At 45.7% G+C, this 13,183-nt stretch overlaps 1 protein-coding gene across 10 annotated transcripts in view; it reads left to right on the top strand.

Annotated features, from left to right (window-relative positions):
* The window catches only part of PALM2AKAP2 (PALM2 and AKAP2 fusion), a 481,551-nt gene that overhangs the window by 414,364 nt on the left and 54,004 nt on the right, over positions 1-13,183 (top strand). The window contains exon 1 of one of the 10 annotated variants that reach the window (XM_032306718.1): positions 11,885-11,986. The exons of the other annotated variants lie outside the window; for them this stretch is intronic. Within the exon in view, the coding sequence (XP_032162609.1) occupies positions 11,984-11,986 (3 nt within the window). The 5' untranslated portion in view covers positions 11,885-11,983. Of the gene's footprint in view, positions 1-11,884; positions 11,987-13,183 lie in introns of those variants that run through there. 10 annotated transcript variants of the gene reach the window in all.

The following is a 13,183-nucleotide window of genomic DNA, read 5'->3' as shown; positions in this document are numbered from 1 at the left end:
GGAATGGAGTCTCATGGGCTCTGCTTGGCTCTCTTGCCCCTTGCAGCCCTGAAGGACAGGGAGTGGGTAGGTATAGTGCTCCGATTGGCTGGCCTTGGGTCACATGCTCAACCCTGGAGCTGCTGCCAGTGACTGCATTGGGCAGAGGGGGTAGTGTTAGAAGGGGTAGTTCTTTAAGGGAAATTGAGGGACAGGTATGTCAGATAGACCAAGACAATACAGGTCCTCCATAGAGACATTCAGGCCATGTAGTCCGCTGTATTTTTTTTTTAATCATCTTGTAAACATATACTCTAGGCTGACCTTCCAAACCAGTGAAAACAAAACAAACAAACAAAAAAAGTGTTCAGGATTGATTGAGTGATTTTTATTTGTTTTTTTTAATTTGCTTATTTTTGAGTGAGGACTTGAAACGTTGTACTGGATGGGAGATGTGATCATTTTGGAAAAGAGTACTGGAAATTGAGTGACCATGGAACTGTGCTGAGTTAGGTTGATGGGGCATGAGGAAAATCGGTCCTGTGGCTATCAATGAATAAGGAACCTAGTATCTGAGGCAAAAGCTGAGGGGAAAAAATTGGCAACTGACCGAAAACTGAGCTCAGGGTAGCATTGCTGAAGGAACAGGAATGGTGTCTCAGATAGAGATGCTGTCAGAACATTTGAGGAGAGTTCACAAAGGTTGAAGAGAGGTGGGGTTGGTCTCATCCTATGAAGTGTGATTGCTTCCAGAATAAAGTCCAGATTCCAAAACATAGCCTTTGCGACCTACCCCAGCCTAACTCTCCAGCCTCCCCTCTCCCATTGCTGCTTTGCACCCTGTCTATTAACACCTCATCGCTGAATGGTGGGTGCGCGCATAGATCAGATGCTTGATAAATCTTTGTTGAAGACAGTTCATCCTCATACTTTAGTTGAGGGTCTTGGAGAGAATTACTCCAAAGACCCCTCCCTTACAGATCTGTGCATTTTCTGTAAAACAACAGTGACTGGGAAGACTCATCAAGGGTTATGCCTTCTAGTCAAATCGATGTATATCTGGGGCCACTTTCATCATTTAATGTTAATGACCTAGGTTGTAAGGCCAACATTCAGCCCCTGTAGCAAGAGAAATAAAATCTATACAGCACTTTCTTAGGATTAATAGACATGCAGCTTTTGGAGAAATATAGCTGATAAATTTTTACTTCCACAGATGAGATCATTTTATGAGTTCTTGGAATGGTAACTGTAATATGGTTTGGATCCTGGGGCATCAGATAGGCCAGGTAGAGGTCTGCCTTGCAAACTAATGCAAACACTAACTTTATACCATTCCACTGCCTTAGTGGCCAATTTAGCAGACATTGTGGAATCATCCCTGTGAGCCGGTATGTACGGGGTGCTGGGGACACAAAGGTGGCTAAGACAGGATCTCAGCCTCTGAGAGGCTTACTGTCTGTTTGGTTTGGTTTGATTTTATAATCATGATAAAATGGACATAGCATAACATTTTGCCATTTTAACGATTTTTAAATGCAAAATTCAGTAGTATCAAGTATATTCACAGTGTTACCCACCCATCACCACGAACTACTTCCAGAACCTGTCTGTCATCCCAAATAGAGTCATATAAGATCTCTCCTTTTCTCTCTGGCTTCTTTTGAGTAGCACAGTGTTTTCAAAATCCCTCTATACTGTAGCATGTAACAGAATCCCATTTCTTTTCATAGAAGAATAATATTAGTGTGTGTGTGTGTGTGTGTGTGTGTGTGTGTGTGTGTGTGTGTGTGTGTATACCACATCCTGCTTAGCCATTCATCCAATGATGGACTCTTAGGTTTTTCGTACTTGTTGGCTACTGTGAAGAGTGCTTCTGTGAACACTATTGTACAGGTACTTGTTGGGGTCCTTGCTTTCAATTATTTTCAACATGTACCTGGGTTCCTGTCCGATTTTGCATCTTGTCTGGTAAACGGGCTGGTCTGGCACATCCATCAGTGGCTTCTGGCAAAGATCTATGCTCGTTTCCCTTCATTTCTGTCATGCTTTTTCCGTCCTAGGTACATGGGGACCTGGTTTGGTAAAATTTGATGAGAAAGAAAAGAAAAATCAGAAAGTAGCAATTCTGAGAGCGGAAAATAATGAACCTTTTTTCTTCTTATGCCAAGCATGAATGACTCCCTCTTCTCCTAGGTCAAGGGGCTGCCAGGAATTCTAGAAAATCCTCTCCTCATGGATCTCTCTCTGAAAGCATATAGGTGGAGGATACTATCTAAATGGGTAATCCTGAACACAGCAGAGTGGCTGCCTGTTTAGTTATTAAGCGCTGTAGGCCAAGAAGACACTGGCGGTCCTGCTCTGCAGGGTCTTGCTAGCTGTGAGTTCCATGGGGGATAATAGGCAGAGGCCTGCTTTTAACTTGAGCTGCTTGTGTTTGGGTTAGTGGCATGTCTTAGAAATGGAAGGGAGCCAGCCTTCCCTTCAGCCACCCCAGGCTTCCCCCTGAATTTCCTTTTTACCCTGGGATTTCATATGGACCCTGAGCTATGTAGCAGATCACATATGGCCTGCTGTCAAGCATGAGAATAGCCTTTTTGTTCTTGGGGAGCTGCACCAAGCAAATGGGAGAGGGGGAAGAAACTCTTTTTTTAGCATGAAAATACATTGCTATAATTCTTCCATTACCCCCTCCCTGCTTTGCTTTTTTCACCCAGGGCTGAATCACAACATTTGGCCATAACAATGAAAAAGTGGTGACTGCCTGGGCAGGCCACTTATCCTCTGTCAGGGCTGGTTATGGGGTTACACTGGGGAGTCTCTAAATCTCCCCCAACCCTGCCACCGCTAGCTTAAATGCACAACACTGTGTAGTCAAACCCCCTGAATCAGTGAGCCTGTGACATCTGAAGGCACAAGTTCAAATCTGATTTCTAATAAGAGTGGAGTAGGCTGGGCAGTTTCATGCTACTTTTTCTGAGTATAGAGGGGGATGTGTTTCTTCTTGGTTTTTCTGGACAGATTTGTTCTTATTGCTCCCCCCCCCCCCCCAAAAACCTGGAGCATTAGTGCTAGTTTCAGGTCCAAGGGCCCCTGGCATTGGTTGGAGACAGCTGATTGGATCTCATTAATAACCTCCCCCCCATCTCTCCCCATTCGCGCATAGGCACATGGCTCTTCCTTTCCACTAGGCTAAATAGAGATTTACAGGTGGTTCATGTATAATGCATAGCAGGCAATGTTCTTTCCTGACTGATTAGCCAGTCATTTTTGGAAATTCCATTATGTGTCAGGTGCTGGGGACCCCAAAATGAGTCACATGCATCCCTACATGAAGGGGTATTCAGTTAGTGATCTTCCTGCTACTTCCTGGGAAAGAGATATTTTGGTCCAGGACAGCAAATTTGTCATAAACATGAAAAGGAAGTCTGTTGATATTTTATCTTTTATTCATAGCATGAATGATGTATTCAATAAGGAATGTCTTTATGTCAGACTCTTAATAGGATCACAGAATTTTCAAACTGAGTGAGAATGTTGGTTCTCCATTTGGACTGCCTAAGTCCAAATGTCAGTCGACTTTTCTGTAAAACTGGGATAATACTAGTACTCGTTTCATACATTTGTAAGGAGGATTATGTGAATTAATTCACAAAAAATGTATTCAGAATAAAGCCTGGCACTTAGAGCCATGTTACCTTTAAATTACCGATTCCTTCATTCTTCAAAAAATGACTAGTGGATATAGTTGCCTAAGTCTGTGAATATTCTACAAACTACCGAATTGTATGATTTAAAAGCGTGAATTTTCTGGTATGTGAATTATATGTCAGTGTAGCTGTTATAAAAGAAAATGAATGGGAAACCTGGATGGCTCAGTTAAGGGTCTGACTCTTGATTTTGACTCAGGTCATGATCTCAGGGTCAAGAGATCGAGCCCTGTGGCAGGCTCCACACTCAGCAGGGAATCTGCTTGGAGATTTTCTCTTTCCCTCTGCCTCTGCCCAGCCCCCTACTGTATGTACTTGCTCTCTCTCTCTCTCTCAAATAAAATTAATCTTTAAAAAAAAGAAAGAAAGAAAATTAACTGAGTATCTATTATGTGCTGGGCACGGCCTTTTTAAAACTGACAACTAAGTAGGTGACCAGCTCAAGGTGAATGGGTGCAGAGATGGTTCTAGAGCTCTAGTCTCCTGGGGCACAAGCCAAGGTCTTTGCAAACCATCAAAATAAAATGAAGATTGCAATTCAGATTGGAAGCTGAGGTCAGTTTCTTAACCAGACCTTAAGAAAGAAAACGGTGTAGGACCTAAGAACCTTAGCTTTCTACCTTTACCAGCTGTTTCTAGCACTTCACTTACCTGCCACAGACCTCTGTGTTTTCAAGACTTCAGACAAATAGATTGTAAATAGTTTTATAAATCCACTGGAAAATATGACAGCATTCTCCCCATGCAGCTCTAAATCCAGATGGATATTTTTTGGTTAGATTTTTCCAGTTGAGTTATTGCTTTCAATTCCCCAACTTTGATATTCAGGAACTAGAGCTTTCTGGAAGGAAGGAAGAGAGAGAGAGAGAGAGAGAAAGAAAAAGAAAGGAAAAGGAAAGAGAAAGAAAGGAAGGAAGGAAAGAAGGAAGGAGAAAGAAAAGAATAGCTTCCTATTGCAAGACAGGGATAGTATTTAAAAATCACCCCTACTGGCTTGGAGGGCTTAGTCGTTTAAGCATATCTGCCTTTGGCTCAGGTCATGATCCCAGGGTGCTGGGATCGAGCCCCACATCCGGCTCCCTGCTCAGCGAGGGGCCTCCTTTTCCCTCTCCCTCTGGCTGCTGCTCCCCCTGCTTGTGTTCTGTCTGTCAAATAAATAAAATCTTCGAAATAAATGAATGAATAAATAAATAAATAAATAAATAAATCGGAAACAACAACAAGTCACCCCTACTTACCACCACTACCAAAAATGAAGAATACAAATTTTGTTCTGACGGTGAAGAAGATCTCACTGATTGTGGAGATTTCCTAGCTAAGTCTAAAGAATCTGGAAGACAGAAGAAGAGACAAGTGGGGGGTGCCTGGGTGACTCAGTGGGTTAAAGCCTCTGTCTTCAGCTCAGGTCATGATCCCAGCATCCTGGGATCAAGCCCCGAGACCCAAGCCCCGGGATCGAGCCTCGCATCAGGCTCTCTGCTCAGCGAGAGCCTGCCTCCCTCTCTCTCTGCCTGCCTCTCTGCCTGCTTGTGATCTCTGTCTGTCAAATAAATAAATAAAATCTTAAAAAAAAAAAAAAAGAGGAAGAAGAAGAAGAAAGAAGTGTTTTCCAAATAAAATGGCATTGTCTCTCCCCGCTGGATCCTGTTAATATAGTCACAGAAACTGTTTTAGAGCCGGAGTTGCCTGTAGCCTTGGACTCTCTTCAGCTGCTGCTTTTTCTCTGCCATATGCTTTGTTCTGGGGTTTCTTCCTTCTCCTGACATTTGGTATTCAGGATAAGGGAAAACGACTTCCCCTGAACCAGTGAAATTACTATCAGGAAAAAATGGCTCATGTTTCTAGGCATCTGTGAATGAGATGCTTCTCGGAGCGTCCTCAGCAACTATCTTGTGGAAGGAAACAGAAGAAGGTACAAGTTTTCAGCTCTTCCAGTTACCCAGGATGAACATGAAGTACGTCTTGCTTCAATGGCCCCAGACATCACTGGCTTTCCCCAAGCAGATGGGCAGCATTACCTCACTGCCATTGAATGAATAGGTTTGCCCCCGGCGGGTTGGAATGGTGGGGAAGGCTATTATGAAATCTCATTTGCTTTGCAGGAATCAGTTCAGGAGTCCCGAGAAAACACCATCTGAAAAATGATAAAACAGGACCGTAACTTAAATAAGCTCCTTGTGTAAATCAGATTGGCCCCAAACTGCTCTGACTTGGCAGGTCATTCTCCTAGTAATTTTGCACTTTTGGGACAAAGAGCATTTTTTAATTGAATTTGTTTCTTGTGAGTAGGACCAAAACCAATTGTAAACACCTTTGTGGTTCCCCTCCCTTCTCTCTTTCTCTCTCTCTCTTGTTTTTTTTTTTTTTTTCTAGGACTGTAGCATCTGGGGCACAGAATTTAGCTCTGAAAGCAGATAGCTGGAGGGCAGTGGGGAGGGGGAGGGGATGGTAAGAAGAGACCCATTCAGTTCACACACACAACACACTGCAGTTTTATCAAGAAAGGTGCTAAGCACCGGGTAATAGACTCCTTTCATCAAACAACTTTAGGCTGTTTATAAATCTCATTTATCAAGGGTTGGATGTTTGACCTCAACCTAAGCTGAGGTTTGAAAGGGCAGGCTGGGTAGCCCTGGGCCCACAGAGAGATGGAGAGCACAGCCCTGCTCTTCTGGAATGGGGAGATGGTGGTGGAGAAGACCATACAGCGCCCCCCACCCCCGCTGTCCATCTGGGAGGAAGCTGGTCCTTCTCTGCTTAACCCAGTGTTTGTCCGTGGACCTAGTGTCCCCTCAGTCACCTGGAGGAAACTGAGGCAGCTTATCATAAGACTCTGTGGAGTCATTTAATAAAAAATGGGTTCAGGTTTTGATTTGGCTACTGAGGTGATTACCCCCAAAGACCCCTGTTTACATGGGCTAGGGTCGGGGGTCCTGAAAAAAGGCCATTAGAAATGGGTGGCTCAGTTTTTCGCTCCTCTCCTGTGTCCCAGATAGGAAGCTCCTTGTGCTAAAGAAAGGCCAAAGACCATTGTCATTTGGCTCTGTTAGACACCCCAAGTTGGCTCCCTGGCCCCTTGAAGGCCACGGGGCACTCTCGCAAAAAGGAGAGTTGTTTTTAGAATTTGTGTCAAGGAACGTTTTTAGAAATCATCAGTAACTACAAAGACCCTGCGATGCTTTCATGCCGGGCCTGTGACAAGAACATGCGAGGTGGCTCCAAGCCCTCCTCAGCCTCGGGAGAAGTGGGTTCTCCCAGCTACCTTGAAGACGCTGGTTTGGGGACTTACTGGGTGGCTGGTGGCTCTGCTAAGCGAGCTGGGGTGGCTTCTGGGAGGTGAGTCCCTGGAGGAGGGGGGTCCCCTGAAGCCAAGTCATGATGCCTCCTGATGTCCATGAGGGGTTCTGTCTTTTCCCAGAAGTTTAGAAGAGAAGCCGTGTGAATAGGGGTTACAAAGAATATTCTTAGAGTTGAACCTTTCGAGTGTCGCTAAGGTCCATAAGGTGACCCTGGATCTTTCTTGAGGATATTGGCCCCTTTTCAACCAAATTAGGGATCAAATCTGGCTAGAACAGAAATCTTAAAAAATGAGGCATGTGGGGTCTAGGGCCGGCCTGGGGAGTTTTGCTGGCGTGTTCAGGGTCCTGTGTTTTCTATTTCCTGAAGGCTCTGAGGGCCAAGGCTGTGTGCCCAGCAGTTGGGTCCCCTCTTCCTCTCACCGTGTGGGGAACATCCGCTGGGAGCTAAGGCGCTCTCTGGCTGTGCTTGGAAGACAAACACAGGGTAGGAGGACGGGGTGGTGCCGGCAGCAGCCAGGCCAGGACACGGCGGACGGAGGTGGCTCCCACGGCTCCCACTTTCACTGGGAGAACCGCGGTGCCCTTTCCCTGCCTGAAATCCGGGGGCAGCTGTCACTGCCCTTCCCTCCGGCCTCCCCAGAGAGAGAACGCAGCTGACTTCTGGGCCTGCCTGAAGTCATCCACAGCTGCTCGTGTGTTTTCAGTAGGAGAACAAAGCAAGCCGTGTTGGCAGAGGGTAATCTGGAGGAAAAAGTTTCCTTTTCATGGTTCCCTTTCCTTTTGGATGTGATGTACGACCCTCTTGCTAGATAGCCTGGCAGATCACTGGCCCCCAGGGATCTGGTGGGGCGGGAACTATTCCAGATGATTCCTACTACAATGGGCCTTGTGCCACGGTGACGGTTCCTGCGTGCTGGGCTCCCTCTGGGCACATCACATGCACAGTCTCCTTTGGCTCAGTGATACTCCAAGGACCGTCCACCCATTCCATTTTCAAACAAGGGCACCGAGGCTCAGAGAGATCCAGCAGCTCGCCCACAGGGAGCAGGTGGCCGAACCAGGAGGTGGGAGCCACCTCCGTCCGCCGTGTCCTGGCCTGGCTGCTGCCGGCACCACCCCGTCCTCCTACCCTGTGTTTGTCTTCCAAGCACAGCCAGAGAGCGCCTTAGCTCCCAGCGGATGTTCCCCACACGGTGAGAGGAAGAGGGGACCCAACTGCTGGGCACACAGCCTTGGCCCTCAGAGCCTTCAGGAAATAGAAAACACAGGACCCTGAACACGCCAGCAAAACTCCCCAGGCCGGCCCTAGACCCCACATGCCTCATTTTTTAAGATTTCTGTTCTAGCCAGATTTCGTTTGATGCTGAGTTCGACACTCTTCCTACCCTGGCAGTGCATTTCGCTTTCTATCAGCATTGAAAGTATGCTAACTGCGAATCAGACACCCTCCAAAAGCAGGAATATCCTCTTCACAGGGGAGCACCTCAAGGAAATCGGGCTTACCTCTGTTTCCTAGACAGTATTTGCTGAGCTGTTAGACACAACATGTTTGGAAAATATACAGGGATTTATTACTATGTTATTAGGGTATAAGCCTTATCAAGGAGAGAATAAATTTTCCATCCAGTGTTATTGGCATCACATATTTTTTGTTTGCATTATCTTCAGGGCTGGATATAGAAAGATTAATGTAAGGAGAAAAAAAAAATCAGATGTGCAAAAGTAAATAAATTATCTCAGGCCTGGTCTCAGATTCACTGCTTACGGAACTGAAAGCCCGAAGTCCTTGGACCACAGGAGCACTGTCAGAATTTCATTCCCTGATCAGACTCCTGACCTTGTCCAGGGGTAGCGGGAGCAGCAGGCCAGGGTCAGGACAGAAAACCAAGACTGGCTAAGGAAATGGCATGTCCTTCCCCACCCATGCCCTCCACACTTTAATCCCCTCAATGGCCCTTTGCTCTTAAATGCTCTCAAAATTAAGACCCTAATCCTACATGGTCTGGTCCCATCCACCTCTCCAGATATCTTTTCCTCCAGGAGTGTCTTGCCCCATCCCAGAGCAGTCTCGGGTTTCTTGTCTGGGGTCTATCAAATTAGACTGACAAAAGAGAGTTACAAGAGGAAAACAAACAGTTGACTGATCCCCACGTCCTGTGTGTATGGGGTGTGTGTGCGCGTGTGCGTGTGTGTGTACGTGCGCACATGTGTGTGCCTCCGCGTGGGAATACTTGGTGATGAGTAACTCAAAGGAGTGGTTAGAACTTGAACTTCTATAGCATCTTAGCAAAGTGATAATTTTATAGAAAAGTAACAAGACCAAGGAAAACGACTTTGAGTTTCTAGGGTGGTGCATTGTGAGAAAGTGAACATAGGGAAGCCAATGGTGGAGAAGCAAGGTGTGTTAGGAACGTTCTTCTGGTGCCAGTTTCGGACTGATGAGGGTCTAGTGTTGTCTCCAGTGATTAACTTATGTGCTGCTAGTAGAGAGAGGAAGGGGGACACCTTACAAAATCATGCCCTGTTTTTAGGCAAATAGGAGGAGAACAGAGAGCTTTTCTTTTCTTTTTCCTTTTATTTTATTTCCTTCTTTCTTTTTCTTTTCTTTTTTTCTTTTTTTTTTTTTTTTTCCTTAATTTTACTTTTGAGTACTCTGTACACCCACCAGGGAGCTTGAACTCTCAAACCTGAGATCAAGAGGCACAAGTTTCATGGACTGAGCCAGCCCAGCACCCCACAGAGAGCTTCTCTTGTATTATCTGCTACATCTGGATGGCATTCATCTCAAAATAATTCTGTGCCGGGGTGGCATGTTCTGCTCCCCTTCACCAGCCGCCAAAGCCACCTGCCATTTTTGTCCTTGCTCCTCTCACTCCTCACGCAGGGCCTTTGTGGAACCTGCCACCAGCCTGGAACAAGCTTCTGTCCCCGTTCATGGCTTAGTTAACGCCTTATCCTTCAGATGGCAAATTGTTACTTCCTCCCAGAAGGCTCCCCTGACCTCCCTGACTAGCTCACGTTCCCCTGTTATAGAGGCTGTCAAAGAGTACTTTCTTCCCAAGCACTTCTCACAAAAGCAACTTTACATGTATTGGAGATTGGAAAGTGTGTTGTTTCCCCACTACAATAATTTCCAGAAGACCGCTCCATGCCTGGTTTCCCCCATCGTGCCTGGTCCACGGCACTCCTTTGCAAGAGTGAATGAGTGCGAGAAGGAAGGGGAAGCCCAGGGCGGTATTCAGATCTCACCGCGGTGGCCGTGCTAAGTTGCACCAAGGGAAATACTAAGCAGGTAAACAGCTCACATTTCTTAGCCATGGTGTTAAATTTAAAAAGAGAACTTGGGACGCCTCGGTGGCTCAGTCAGGTAAGTGTCTGCCTGTGGTTCAGGTCACAATCCCAGAGTCCTGGGATGGAGCCCCGGCATCATTCTCCCTTCTCAGGGAGCCCTGCTTCGATAACGCAGGGCTTTATACCTGCTTTGATAACGCAGGGCTTTATACCTGCTTTGATAAAGCTTCGATCTTTCCCCTCGGGTGATTCTGCTCAGGAATCAGAAACTGGAGTGTGGCTGCTGTCTGAGCATTTCCTGGCAGTTTTTCCTCTGGTTGATTTTTCTACTTGTCCTTGAATTTTTATCGAAGGGGAAATGTCCCTTGTGAATCCAGGTGGCATACAGAGAACCAAGACCTCTGGGATTAGGCAGAGCTGGGCCCTCATTCCCAGAGCTCCCTTGGGTAGAGACATCACTTGCCTTATTGGCAAGAGACCAATTTAAAAAAAAAATTTTTTTTTTTTAAAGATTTTATTTATTTATTTGACAGACAGAGATCACAAGTAGGCACAGAGGCAGGCAGAGATGGAGAGGGAAGCAGGCTCTCTGCCGAGCAGAGAGTCTGATGCAGGGCTGGATCCCAGGACCCTGGGACCATGACCTGAGCCGAAGGCACAGGCTTAACCCACTGAGCCACCCAGGTGCCCCCAATTTTTAAAATTTTTAATCACATTCTTTCTTGCTCAAATTTCTCTTGGCTTCATGAATATGGATCCTTCTGCTTCTCTCTCCTTTCGGGCTCTGTTTGATCCCTTGAACATCTAAAGGAATGCCAGTCCCACCATCTTGTAGGAACCACTCAGGGGTCTCCATCCCACAACAGTGAGTTTCCTGTTGAGTTTTCCCTGGGAAGCTCCCATATTACTGTTTGCTTGTCATTTGGCCCCTTGGCTCCATTCTTCCTCTTGTCTGTACTCTAAATGCAGCCTGGGGAGTTCTCCTCTTTTTTTTTGAAGGGCAAGGTGTCATATTTTGAGTTCATGTCAGTCTCAGACTGGAAGCTGTCCAGACTTTTGTTTGGATTTCAGATATTAAGCCCCAAACAAATTAAGATGTAAGTTGAAACAGTTCCAGATTTGGTAAGGCTTAAAATTCCTCCCGGAGCACAAATCGTCCCTCACTTGAAGCTACCCTAAGTACAGTTCTTGAATCTTGAATCTCTGCATTCCTTGTAAACACTCATGGTAAAAACAGTTAACGATTAATCTGCTTGTGTTCCAGTGACTGAGAAAATGAGCATCCACACTTCTGAGGCCTCATCTTATCGGGCTCTGAGGGGTGGTTTTTATAGCTAATGCGAGGCCTTGGTTTATCAGCTCCACTGGCCTGGAAACTCCTCCTTAGATCTGAATATTTGGGATGAGCAGAATGGACCCCGCTTAGGAATTCCAAGAAGGCAGAATCAAGATAGAGAGCTGCCAAAGCTCACAGATGTGGAATGAAACCCATTTCTAAACCTGATTCTTCTGCTCAGTTGGTCATGTGCTTAAAACCTGGACTCACTTGAGATTTTTGTAGCTGGTTAAAATATGTCAAACCCAGAATTACGCTTCTTTGTGTATTTATTTGTGAAACATAATGATGGCGATTCCAGGGCTGCGTAAGGCCCTGTTGAAATCTTCCGAGCGGATACCGTCGTCTTTGTGCTGCAGAAATGCAAAATGGTAACTGTTGATGTGTGTCTTGAGTTGTGTGGTTGCGTGTGTTACATGTGTCTTCAGACTGTCTTGGCCCTTTTCTCTCTAGAACTCAATCCCCAGATTGAGGTACTAGTTGACAGATTGATAAACTTACTCAGGTTAGTAATACTATCTCGTAGGTTATAAATACTGTGTCATCCTACACAGCCCCCCTAGTTTATAGGAGGAGAGGGAAAGATGGCAGAGGATCGAGGCTAGAAGCCCTTCTGGACTATCAATCGAGGCAGGGCTCTGTAGACCTTTTAATGATGAGTCTTCAGAAGAGTCTCTGCTTCAGAAGCTTTGATAATACGTATCTCTTATGTCTTCTTTTGAGATCAGCTTGTAGTAAAGCCTGTGGGTTCATTATGCCAGAAAAGGGGGCACAGAGGGAATTTATGATGGAAATGATTGCGCTGTAGTTCCTAGGGAATAGCGGTCGTCCATGCCAGGGCTCCCGGGATAGCATCTAAATGTTTCTATCATTGTTGCTTGACATTTGGTTGCTTTGTGGGTCCCACTTGGGAACTGAATTAACTTCAACACACTTGATGGAAGCCTCTTTTTAACCTACGGTTTGGGGGATATTGTATCATTCACATTAGTAATTTTTTTCTTTTCCTTTTTTTTTTTTTTTTTTAAGTAAAGTCTGTCCTCAACTTGGGGCTTGAACTTGCCACTCCAAGACCAAGAGTTGTAGCCTCTATCAGCTGAGCCAGCCAGGCAGCCTCAGGAGTAGTTGTTTTAAGGGACTCTGGTTACTTACCGACATGTACACACATCCAATATATATGTCATTAAAGAAATAATCAGTTAATTTTTTTAAAATTTTACTTATTTGTCAGAGACAGAGCACAAGCAGACAGAGTAGCAGGCAGAGGCAGAGAGAAGCAGGTTCCCCGCTGGATAAGGAGCCCGATGTGGGACTCGATCCCAGGATCTTGGGATCATGACCTGAGCCGAAGGCAGCGGCTTAACCGACTGAGCCACCCAGGGGTCCCAATCAGTTAATTTTTAATAATGTCCATCTGGTGACTACGAATTCATATGTTTTCAAATCCCTGATACTCGTTTGATCCTTTTCATACCCCGCCAGTCTTCAGTGCTGATCAGCAGAGCTAATGAGGTGCCTAAGTCCTGCCGGGTTCAGTTGCTCCTTCCCGGAGTTGGTTACACTTTTTT

Source organism: Mustela erminea, chromosome 12, assembly GCF_009829155.1.
Source record: "Mustela erminea isolate mMusErm1 chromosome 12, mMusErm1.Pri, whole genome shotgun sequence".
Classification (NCBI taxonomy): domain Eukaryota; kingdom Metazoa; phylum Chordata; class Mammalia; order Carnivora; family Mustelidae; genus Mustela; species Mustela erminea.
This window is presented reverse-complemented; position numbering and strand designations above follow the sequence as displayed.